This window comes from Notolepis coatsorum (assembly GCF_963971535.1).
Source record: "Notolepis coatsorum genome assembly, chromosome: 2".
NCBI classification, from domain to species: Eukaryota; Metazoa; Chordata; class Actinopteri; order Aulopiformes; family Paralepididae; genus Notolepis; species Notolepis coatsorum.
This window is the reverse complement of record NC_140166.1, coordinates 71,546,277-71,559,212: the sequence shown is the minus strand read 5'-3', so window position 1 is coordinate 71,559,212 and position 12,936 is coordinate 71,546,277. Positions and strand designations below refer to the sequence as shown.

The window sequence follows — 12,936 nt, the reverse complement described above, 5'->3', positions numbered from 1 at the left end:
AGGGTTATATTTCTTTTTGCAGGGGCGTTAAGTGGGAGGAAGGCCGACTTCGGCCAATTTATCCTAAATCCCGATAAATCTCAAGTCCTCAATCAACTTGAGAAGATGAGGCAATGCGGTGTTGGGGTTTTGCATGAACAGTATTACGTCGTCCGCATATAAACTAATTTTGTGTTGTGTGCCCTTGATTACGATTGGTTCTATGGATTGGGATTGTCTTATATATTGTGCTAAAGGCTCTAATGATAGATCGAATAGTCCGGGACTAAGAGGGCAACCCTGTCTGGAAGACGAGGGCTGTACGCTAAGCTTTTTCACTAGGGGCACACTTGCCCCTAAATGAGAAATTTAGGGGCAAAAAAAAATTTTTAGGGGCAAATTTTCGATTGTTTTTGATTTAAAAAAAAATATTTTATATAATTTTTTTTTAATAAAATATATATATTATATAATCATACTTGTAGTTGTATTATCTGCGAGACATCGCCACCACGCAACAAGTCAAAATGCTCGCTATATGCAACCAGCTCCACTGTCTGTGTGTACTCGAGTAGCCTCCAGCTACGGCCAGGATTCTCCGGAGCTGCAGCTGGACCCTATACTGTAGCCTCCAGCTACGGCCAGGATTCTCCGGCGCTGCAGCTGGACCCTATTGACTATATTCAGCGTGCCCTCAGCTCGAATACGCATCGACTCAGTGTTATAACTTATAAGACATTGATATCAGGAGCTATCTGAACTATTTAGTTTAATGGGACGTTTAGTTTTGAACAGTAAGCTAACGCGAGCTATCATGCACTACTAGACTTGCTGGAGGATTTGTTGATATCAGTAGCTAGCCGGCTGGCAGGCTCACCGAGGTCCCACTAGAGACTAGTGTTTACAACAGCCACAGGTGCGGGAGGGAGGAGACGCCGCAGCTCTCTCCGTGTGTCTGAGTTCAGTTCAGTTCGGCTCACTATAGGAGGTCGAACGTGTCGAAAATATGAAGCAATACTAACTTTACTTTTCTTCATAGCTAAATCAGACAGTCAGCCAGTCTATCAGAGTGAGTGCTCAGTCGATTGTTCCCGCTGATCATACCTGCTGAGTGCTCACTGCTCAGTTCGCGTGAGTGGCGTCATCACACGCCTTGGATAATTTAGGAGTGAAATGCGAATGTAAGGCTTGAAAGCACTGCTCGCAAGCCCGCCCCCAGATAATATTTACCAATCGCAACGGCCAATTAAAGGGGCAATTTGCGACGATATCATCGCAGTGTACAGCCCTAGACCGTGATACTGGAAAGATTTCGGAGGTGATTGTACCTGTTGTAATCATGGCCGATGGGTCTTTGTATAATACTTTAATCATATCAATGAATCCTTTTCCTAACCCCATCCTTTCTAACACTGCCCATAGATACGACCATTCCAACCTGTCAAAAGCTTTCATTGCATCCAGGGACAGCATCGCCTTAGGTGTGTTGTCTTCCTTGTTAGCATCTAGTATGTGTAGTAATCGTCTTATGTTATCAGTGATCAGGCGGCCTCTTATGAAGCCTGTTTGGTCCGGATGAATTAAAGACGTCATATGCTTTTGTAGTCTGATGGCTAATACCTTAGAGTACAGTTTGATATCGGTTCCGAGGAGGCTTAAAGGTCTGTAACTACCGCACTCGGTGGGGTCTTTGTCTTTTTTGAGGAGGACTGTTATGAGTGCAATATTGTCATTCTTATGGAAGTTCCCCTCCTTGACTGAGTATAAAATCATATTTAGTAATAAGGGTCCAATTATGTCCCAACAAGAGAGGTACATTTCTGGTGGGATACCGTCTCTTCCAGGGGCCCTACCACTTTGCATTTCAGATATGGCCTCCCTAAGTTCATCTAGTGTGATCGGTGTTTCTAACTGTTTAGCGTCATCCTCTGAAAGTTTAGGGAGGTTAATTTGATTAAGATATGTGTCCATTTTGTTTTGATCGAAGGTCGTTTCTGATTTGTATAAGTTGGAGTAAAATTCTTTGAATGTCGTGTTTATTTCTTTGGGTTCTGTAACAAGTCCTTGTTGTGCTCTAATGGTAGTTATATCTGCAAATTTTGCGTTGACTCTTAATCACATAGCTAATAGGTGACTTGGTTTGGAACCTTGGGAGTACTGCTGTTCTCTTGTGCTACGTATTTGCAATTCAGATTGTTGTCTGTATATGGCGTTAATCTCTTTTTTTAGTATATTGACTTGATTTTCCAGTTTAACCGAGTTGTTGTATTGTAAAGAATTAAATAACGTTGAGTAAAGCGTTTCCAGTTCAGCCAGTTTTGAGCATCGATTCTTGCGTATTTGGGAGGAAAAGCAATCAGTGAAACCCTTTGTCGACATCCATAATATTCTGGGGTCCTGCACCGAATTCGCATTTATCCGTAGGAATACCGTAAGAGCTTCTTTGATTTGTGTAATGAATTCCTTGTTATTAAGCAGCATCGTGTTAAATCGCCATCTTGGGGCTCGGGATGATAGTATACCAAATGTTCCTTTTAAGAGTAAATAACAGTGATCAGACAATGCATTGGGTATCATTTCCACATCGTAGTTATCAAATAGTCTCAGGGTTGTGAAAACGTAATCTATTCTGGATAATGTATTATGTCTCGCAGATCGACAAGAGTACTTCCGGGTCATGGGGTTGAGTGATCGCCATAAGTCATTTACACCTGTAATCTTCGACCAATCCTTTAATGCATTAGATGCATTTTTTTGTTCGTTGGAAAAGGAGGGGTTTGATTTGTCCATCCTTGGATTCCAAATGGCATTAAAATCTGCACCGATTATAAATGAGTATTCGGGAAGGTCTAACATTGCTCTGGTAAGTGTAGTGAAGAAACTAACTTCATATAAATTTGGGGCGTATACCGCTACCAACGCTATTTTTCTGTTCTTGTGTAAAATCTTAGCTATAGTTATCCGACCATCTGCATCAGACCATACTCCCTTCAATTCAATATTCAACTTCCGTCTAACGACTATGGCTACTCCCCGAGTTCTCGTTCCAAAGGAAGAGTGACTGATGTTATGATATGTGTTGTCCGCTAACATATCTGTCTTTCTCTAAGATGTGCGTTTCGCTTAGCAGAGCTATGTCCACCTGTTCTTTTTTCATCAGTGTGAGCACGCTTTTTCGTTTGTGTTGTTTATTTATTCCACCAGTGTTCCAGATCATTATGTTCAAACTAGCCATAATCTATACATGTTGTTGTGTGGTTGTTGGTAATGCAATATTTTTTTGACGCTTCTATTGAGGCTAATGTGGGCTCTAAATGGCTGGAATAAGGGGGAGGTGAACAGAGGGGGGAGGGGGTGAAGTACATAGGGTTATTTTGTTTTAACGTCTTGCACAGACAGGTTACACATAAAACACATATGGCCCATCCCTAATGGATGGGCTAAAATGATTAACAGAACATATAAACAATAACCCAAGGCCACTCCATTCAAACCCATTAGCCCAAGGGTCTGGATGAGTAGCCCAACGTTAACCGCATTTCCCTAGCCAAAGATGAGAGAGAGAGAGAGAGAGAGAGAGAGAGAGAGATTAAATAAATGAATTGAAACAAACAAATGGAATGGATATGAGACTGAGAAGAAAAGCACAAGAGATAAATGAAAAGAAAGGAAGTATGCAAGGTAAGACTTGCATCTAGGGATGCCCCGATCGATCGGCCACCGATCGTTATCGGCCGATACTCAGTATAAATATGCAATCTGTGAATTCCGATAATTAGTCATATTCGCCGATAGCGGAAACCGATCAAGCGAAGCTCTCACTCGCTGTCTGTCTCAGACACACACAACCTGCAAACTGCCGCTGCTCCTCCTCCCTAGCCCCGCCCGCCCCCGTGTAGAGTTTGTAAACAAAGAGGTGCGGCTCCTCTGCTCGAGTCTGTAGTGCACTGCATTCGACCTGCGCTAACGTTAGCTACCTAGCTATCGTTACTGTTTAAACAAAATTACCCAGTCAACTATTCACGTTTAGTAGGCATTGTCTAACGGTATTTAGCCGGCTAGCTACCGATAGCTCCTGATATCAACAAATGATCCAGAAAGTCTAGTAGTTCATGTTCATACCTCAGTTAGCTTGCGTTAGCTGACGTTCGTTTACTGTTCAAAACGAAATGTCCCATTGAACTAAAGTTCTGTCTTAACGTCATCTAGCCGGCTAGCAGTAGCTACAGATAGCTCTTGATATCAATGTCTTATAACATTGATTTAATGCGTATTCGAGCTGAGGGCTTGCTGAATGTGAAATGACCAAAGCACTTAACGTTACCAATGGGGTCCCGCTGCAGCGCCGGAGAATCCTTTTTGGAGCTGGGCTACTAGAGTACACACAGACAGTGGAGCTGTTTGCAGATAGTGAGCATTTTGACTTGTTGCGTGGTGGCGATGTCTCGCAGATAATACAAGTACAAGTCTAATTATATAATATATATATTTTATACAAAAAAAAAAAAAACTTTATATAAAATAATTTTTAATTTCTTTTTAATCAAACAATCGGTATCGGATCGGTATCGGCCGATATGGCTCACGACGATCGGTGATCGGTATCGGTGGCAAAAAACGTGATCGGGGCATCCCTACTTGCATCTGCAGCATTCTGCATGCAGTGTCCTACGTGTATTCAGTCATGGTCCCGGGTAGTCATAGCAACGAGGACGCCTTGGTGATGATGACGTCATCTTCAAGCGTCATTGTTTACAGCAGCTCGGGCAGCACGCTGGATACTTGGAGTCAGTATCTCCTCCTGAGCGTCATGAAAGACGTTTTCGTCGCCTCCACTCAGCCAGTATGTAATACAGGGATTCCTGTACATAGTTCCATCAATATAAAGTTTATCCATGAACATACGAGCATTCCGTTTGTTTTTCCTCGCATCCGCCATGACCGGGTAGAGCAGCCTGCGTCTACTCATGATCTCTGCAGGGAACTGGTCACTGATGGAATATTTGGATCCTTTCAACTCTCTACCGTTGGACATAATAGCAGATTTCATCTTTGAATCGATGACTTTGGCCACGATGGGACGGGGCCTCTGCTGGTCGACTTTGGCTTTCCCCAGGCGATGGACTCTGGAAAAGCGGATAGCTTCGGTTTCAACCGACTTCATTTTCAGGTTATCTGACAGGAATAACTTAAAAAGTTCCTCGGATCTCTGGTGAGTTTCATTTTTAGTTTCAGGAAGACCGTGAATTATTATGTTGTCTCTCATGCTTCTACATTGTAGGTCAAGAATGTTATTAGCCATGTTGAAATTTTCTTTTTGGAGATTACCCGTCAGACGTTGTAGTTTGTTTACGTCGATCCTGAGTGAGGCATTGTCTGCCTTTAGCACCTCGATGAGTGAGTTGTTGTACTCCACAGAAGCTTTTAACTCCTTGACATTGTTTGTCAGCTGTTCGAGTAGATCAAGCTTCTGGAGTTGATGTTGAATAGATGTTAAAGACTCACGGATGTCGCTGGTTGGGTCATCCGCATCACTCGAGCCCAGCTCACTTCGGGTGCGTTTGGTATCGGGTTTGGTGCCCGCCATAGCGTTTTCTTTATAAAACGCGTCAATATAGGCTTCCAGTCCCTCCACCGTCTCGTTAACAGGTGAATCCAGGTTGGAAAAAGTTAAGTTTATCTCTGATCAAAGCATATATAATGGCATTTTAAAGGGAAGTTTGGCACGGAGTGCAGCTCAGCACTTCAATCAGCAGCCATCTTGTCTGCCGTTGTGCACTGTGAAGACAACTTCTTATCAGCTCTCTCGGCTGTCCATCCGTGTACTGCTCCATGAAGTACAGCCGGTCTCTGTTACTATCTGTCTTGTCCTCCACTCCGTGTTCAAAGGCCCTGATGAATAGCCTGTACCCCATAGGGTCTCCCTTGAATATAGGAATCTGTTGAGGGGGCAGAGTAGCATGGTTTTGTTGCTTCACTAGGAAATCCACCATGGCTCGTGTGGACTCTTGTTGCGGAGACTCTTGTTCCTTCTGTGTAGCACCGCCAGGTGCTCTGTACTGTAAGCAGGTTCTCCTTTTATCGCTACGGCCTGAGGAGTAGGCGTAGCCTGCTCGTGAGCTTGTGATTTGAAGGGCTTCTTTTTCTCTATGCAAGAGTTCATTCCATCCCTACGGGACACTGGATGAGGCTCGCTGGCCCTCGTACTCTTCCAGTACTTTGAACTTAGCCTCTGCAGCAGCTAAAGCAGCCTGGACCTGTAAATCCTCTCTCTCTGCCTGTTCCTCCCTCTCTGCTCTTAGCTTAGATGAGGTAGCTAAGAGCAGAGCCTCCTGTTCATCGAGTTGCTGCGCGGCACACGGGAGAGGGGAGGAAGGGAGGCCCACAAGCTGCCGCGCGGCGGGTCCCCCCCCCTCCCTCTCTCTCTGTCTCTCTCTCTCTACCTCCGGAGTGTGTGCAGAGGTGTCGGGTTTCGCTCTGGAAGAAGCTCTCTCTCCCACCCCCTCTCTCTCTCTCTCTCTCTCTCTCTCCCTCCGGAGTGTGTGCAGAGGTGTCTGGTTTCGCTCTGGAAGAAGCTCTCTCTCTCTCCCACCCCTCTCTCTCTCTCCCACCCCCCCTATCTCTCTCTCTCTATCTCTCTGTCTACCAGTCGCAGACTGTGTGGGCTGACTGTCACTCAAAGTGCTTATGGGCGGAGCCAGGCCATAACAGCCTGAAATCTTGAAGCTGGAAAATGATGGTTTTGAGTACTTGATTAGAAATATAAAACAATGCATTTTTTTGAAAGAAACCTTACAGATGTCTTCAATAGACTAACAGGAATTGTGTAAAGTTGCCCAAATAGTGCTAGGAATAGCAGTACATAGCCCCTTTAAGCTCACAAACTCTCCAAATAGATTGTTGAATTCTACCAATCTTGTCTGTACACCTTCCAAGTTACCGTCGTCATCCTCATCCATTAATTGATTAATCTTATTCGTGTGACCAGTTAGCTGACCTAACTTAGCTCTCCTCTTATTGATGGCCTGACGGACATCTTCCTCATAGACCCTTTGTGTCATTTCAACCTTCTTAGGTTCCGACATTTTGTTGTTATCCTTCTTTCAGCGCTCCAGTAGTTCGTGTTGATTCCTTTTTCCTCTTGGAACAGAGTTTTCTTACTAATATGAGGGCCGATGTTCCACTCTACTGGTTAAAGTTGCTTACTCGCGAGTAGTACGTTCGTTGATAAAGAAAAATAATGTCCCCAGCCGCTCCAGTGTAAAACAAAGATATCCAAATGGTTTATTTCTCTTCCACAGCAAAGTCTTTCTTTACAGAAGTTGTCCTAAAGCTACTTTCCTAAATATTCACGTCACTACTACAAGATAAGAAAACTATTTTCCAGGGGCGGCTAAGTGGCGCAGTGGGCAAGGCGCTCGCCACCAACGCAGGAGATGCTGGGTTCGAACCCACCTCTCGGCTGGTCGTTCATACTAATACAATTGGCAGTATATTAGGGGGTGGGAAAGCCGGTGGGTGGGGATCGGACGTTGTGGACAGCGACTCCTACAGGTCGGTTGGTGCGCCTGTACAGCAGAATCAGGAAGCATGAGCCTCCCACGCGTTACTCCTCGCCACTGAGAGATCGTGCTGTACAGGTGAAAAGATGCGACGGCTGCCTCCTCGTGTACCGGAGGGGACACATGATGCAAGGCTTCGTCCACATTGCAGCCGACCAGTGGGAGGCATGGTCTAACAACGTTCGAGACAGGGGAGGGTAGAATTGGATAATACGAAATTGGGGTGGGAGAAAAATTGAAAATGGGGAGAAAAAGTAGATACAAAAAAAAAACGATTTTCCCAGTCTCCAAAATCACAGCCGACTCCACACTGGAAAGGCGTAAATCAACTTGCCGGCTCTTTCCACAGCAAAACGGTAGGCTTGGCACCGTGGTTGAAAAATGCAGGGTTCAGTCTATGTTGTTTAGTCTATCTGTTCAGTCCTGTTTCAAGATGCACACTGCCTGTTCTGCGAGAATTGTGGACTATAATAGAGACACACAAATGTTCTAGAATAGTCGGTTATGACATCATACGGTGACATCACAAATGTTCCAGAACATTCGGTCATGACATCACAAATGTTCTAGAACATTCGGTCATGACATCACAAATGTTCTAGAATGTTCTATTATGACAAATAAGACGGTTCAATGACTATCTAAATCCAATCAATATTCCTAATGCCGTTTCAATGTAAGGTTATAAAAATAAACATATAAACATTCATATAATACAATAACCTAAATATATAGCTTTGGCTCCTACAAGGGCTTTCATGTACTCGGCTCCCTCTACTTGGAATTGACTTAAAAAAACTGAAGCTACTGGCCCTTGTCACCTTGCCTGATTTTAAATATTATCTTTACCTTTTATCTGTGTGTTTTGTCCTGTATGTTGTAACTTGGTGTATTATTTTTATTGCTGCCATTTTGGTCAGGTCTTGCTCATAAAAGAGATCCTTGATCTCAAGCATTTTACCAGGTTAAATAATTTTTTTATTTTTATTATAATTTTTTTACTTCTTGGAGAGACTGACTTCTAGGAGAGACTACACAATCTTCTAGGAGAGACTGATGTCCATTTTATTCCTAATGATCTGTTCTGTTTCTCCACCCCTCCCTCCCTGCCAGCGTTTTGCTGCGGTCATCATGAGAATACGAGAGCCCAGGACCACGGCGCTCATCTTCAGCTCTGGGAAGATGGTCTGCACGGGAGCCAAGAGGTCAGCACATTGATGAAAGCTATTGGGATACACTCTGTCATGTTTTTAAATTCTCTTGGTGTAGATTCCACTGTACATGGCTTTGTAGGTGCCCGGTTGAAATACTGTAGAGAATTGCAACATGCATGGAAGCGCCACCCAAAGTATCATGAAGAGATCAACTCAACTTCCTGGTGATCCTTGTGCCACGTTGCATATTTCCATCATCTGGGTGTAGTTTTGTCAAAATGCTGTTAGTTGCTAATAATCTCCATCTGCTCTCCTTTCTCTTCCTCTTTTCCACATTTCCATTTCTCGTTGCCCACACCCCCTTTCCTCTCCCATGTCCCCCCCCCCCCCCCCCCCTTCTCTCCTCTTCCCTCCCCAGCGAGGAGCAGTCGAGGTTGGCAGCCAGGAAATACGCCCGTGTGGTGCAGAAGCTGGGCTTCCCCGCCAAGTTCCTGGACTTCAAGATCCAGAACATGGTGGGAAGCTGTGACGTGAAGTTCCCCATCAGGCTGGAAGGACTGGTCCTCACCCACCAGCAGTTCAGCAGGTCTCTGCACTTATTAACTTACGCTTTTTTAGATGCGAAGCACCGCTATGACTGGCAATGTCACTAACTCACTCACACGGTCATTCGCTCACACTTAGCCGCTCTGCCCCCTAGTGGCGTCTCACGAGCATCAGCTTGGCATCACAACAACAACATACAATCAATCATACAGTACCTCCATGTGCATGCAAGAGGCCGCGGTGACACTCTAGATGTCTCAAGACGACAGTATGAAAGCTCTTGGTAGAAAACCATTACATTTGACTACAATAGGTTGCGTATCGTTGTGAAAAGGGCACCCTGACCATCTCCGGACAAATTTCCCTCTGGATTAATACATTTTTTCTATTCTATTCAACACCATGCTATGAGAACCTATACAGCGATCGGTATCGGCCGATATTCAGTATAAATATGAGATCGGTGAATTCCGATAATGCTTTATTTTTGCCGATCGTGAAAACCGATCGAAAAACATGATCCAATTCTTAGCGGAGATCTCACTCGCTGACTTCAGTCTCAGACACACGGAGCTGCAAACTGCCGCTCCTCCTCCCCTGCCCCTCCCTTACCCCTGTAAACACAGAGGCTCCTAGTCTGCTCTAGTCTAGTGCATGCGACCGTGAGCTAACGTTAGCTACCTAGCTATCGTTACTGTTTAAACAAAATTACCCAGTCAACTATTCACTTTTAGTGTAATACATGAGGCATTGTCTAACGGTATCTAGCCGGCTAGCTACTGATAGCTCCTGATATCAACAAATGTTCCAGCAATAGTCTAGTAGTGCATGATAGCTCACGTTAGCTGACTGTTCAAAACGAAATGTCCCATTAAACTAAATAGTTCACTGAGGCGTTGTCTTAACGTTATCTAGCCGGCTAGCAGTAGCTACAGATAGCTCCTGATATCAATGTCTTATAACATTGATTCGATGCGTATTCGAGCCCCAGCTTGCATCGCAGTCACAAAAGGGGCTAGCTGAGGGAGTAGGGTATATCTGCAGAGCCGCAGATATACCCTGCTGAGGCATGCTGAATGTGATTTGACCAAAGCAGAGTATACACACAGACAGTGAAGATAGCGAGCATTTTGACTTGTTGCGTGGTGGCGATGTCTCGCAGATAATACAACTACAAGTATAATTATATAATATATATATTTTATTAAAAAAAAAATATATATATATATATATATATATATATATATTTTTTTTTTTTTTTTTTTTTATAAAACCCAAAACGATCGATATCGGATCGGTATCGGCCGATATGGCTCAAGACGATCGGTATCGGTGGCAAAAAACGTGATCGGGGCATCCCTAATTTTATTATTTGCATTTTTGCACAATCGAGGCGGGCATGGCCACCTACATTTCACTGCATGTCTCGTGTATGTATGTGACAAATAAAACTTGAATCTTGAATCTTTTTCACCCCCACCTTAATGTTAACTGGTCTGTTTTTCAGCTATGAACCGGAGCTGTTTCCAGGCCTCATCTACAGAATGATCAAACCCAGAATCGTCCTTCTTATTTTCGTATCGGGCAAGGTGGTGCTGACAGGTAAGGGACCAGCCTCTGTATTCTACCCTCTCCCCCACACGGCTGTATTATTATTATTATTATTACTATGATGCTCTTATCATATCATTCCTTCTCTCCCCGTCTGTGTGTCTGACCAGGAGCCAAGGTGCGAGGGGAGATATACGAGGCATTTGAAAACATCTACCCCATTCTAAAGGGCTTCCGCAAGACGACGTAGACCCTGCTCCATCTTCCCAACCAACCCTTACTATTATCTCCTTTTTTGTCTTTCTTTAGACCCGTCATTGTCTTATTTTTGGACATTACTATTCTTTTTCATTTCCAGTGGGGATTGGACATTTCTTGGCATTATCCCCTGCCCTGTGTATTCCCCCCCCCCCTTTTTGTATGGTCCCGAAATACGAGTTTGTAGATAAAAGACGAGAACTATACATGAGATGAAAGACGAGAACTATACATGAGATGAAAGACGAGAACTATAGACGAGATGAAAGACGAGGAACTATACACGAGATGAAAGACGAGAACTATACACCAGATAAAAGACGAGAACTATACATGAGATGAAAGACGAGAACTATACACAAGATAAAAGACGAGAACTATACACGAAATGAAAGACGAGAACTATACACAAGACTGCTCCCGAGTTGCCTCCATGTCGAGGAACTTTGCTGTCTCATCATCGTTTCCTTCTTCTTTTTTGCCTTTTTAAATGACTCAGCTCTCGCGTTGAGGGATAAGGCCTGTGTAATTTTATTGTTTTCGTATCGTTAACATAGCCTATGAAAAGACCAAAACCTACAATGAATTTCTCCTATTGACAAGTATGGTCCATCCAGCCACCATCAGATTATAGCTCGGGAGTCAAAGCTATAGATATAAAAAAAAACATTAGATGTAGGGTTGGGCATCGTTTGGATTTGAACGATTCCGGTTCCAATTCCGATTCTCCATTTCGATTCCTGTTCTAAACGATTCTCGATTCCGATTCTTTGAGGTGCAGGTCAAAACAGGTCACAGCTTATTTCGCAGGAGATTTATTTATTTTATTTTTTGAAAAATCATAATTTTTTTTCATACTATTCACATTGTCAGTTGACTTGATACAGTTTAATTTGGTTGCTGCACTGTAACTAGGGTATTAATTAACAAAGTAAAAAATGTATTTCTTAATTTTTTTAAAGAATCGAAATGCAAATATGTTAGGAATCGGTTCCCAACCCTAATTAGATGTGACATTATGCCATAAATCATTGGATAACTGTCGGCCATCTTACCTGGGTGTCTGTTGGCTAAATGGAGGAGTTATAACCAGAATAATTTTAGTGTTAGCTAAGCTAACAAAGTAAACATAGTCAAGGAGAAGTGCTTGTCTTTTTTCTTTCTAGACAGGCACAGTTGTCTTACACTCATTACTTTGAGTGTAAGGATTATAAAAACAACATACATCTTTCACTAAAGGTTCCAATTACAGCAAGTTTAGAACGACCCAGGTAAAATGGCTGCCATATAATCCCATTCCAGAATGTAATTAGATTATGACGCATCACATCTGATGTTTTATATCTATCTATAGAAGTCCAAAGAACCGAGTACAAATGAATCACGGAGCTGTACGGTTGCTTTGTTCAGCATAATTCATTGTTGGAATGAACTTGGGCGTTGTAATTCTTCCTGGACTTAGTGTAATGTGTGATGCGCATGCTTGGGGACTACGCCATTCTGTTCGCTACTACTGTACATCGATAGAACTTGTTCCTATTTTTGAAGTACATTTTTGTAATAACTACAATGCCGCTGTTTTATCATGATAATACATTACGATATTTAAAAATGGAAATATGTGTGAGCTGTATTTAAAGGAACACGCCAACATTATGGGAAATTTGCCATATGGTATTTCCCACGAATGTTGGTGTGTTCCTTTAAGGACTTTAGCATACAATTATGGCGGGAGGGAGTAAGAATGAGTGAGTGGAAGACTTGCGTTGTAGTTTTTATTAAAAAATAACTAGGCTATGTCGACAAGAAAAACATTTAATTACAGAGGCCTTATTCCTTAACGGGCGTGAGAGATGACCAGATTTGAAGGACGTTTTTAGTTTCAT

General features: G+C 43.1%; 1 protein-coding gene across 1 annotated transcript in view; it reads left to right on the top strand.

The window, feature by feature from the left end:
- The window catches only part of tbp (TATA box binding protein), a 34,673-nt gene extending 21,980 nt beyond the window's left edge, over positions 1-12,693 (top strand). The window contains exons 6-9 of the mRNA XM_084309096.1: positions 8,655-8,746; positions 9,114-9,281; positions 10,749-10,843; positions 10,963-12,693. Of these exons, the coding sequence (XP_084165222.1) occupies positions 8,655-8,746; positions 9,114-9,281; positions 10,749-10,843; positions 10,963-11,042 (435 nt within the window). The 3' untranslated portion in view covers positions 11,043-12,693. The remainder of the gene's footprint in view (positions 1-8,654; positions 8,747-9,113; positions 9,282-10,748; positions 10,844-10,962) is intronic.
- The last annotated feature ends 243 nt before the right edge of the window (positions 12,694-12,936 follow it).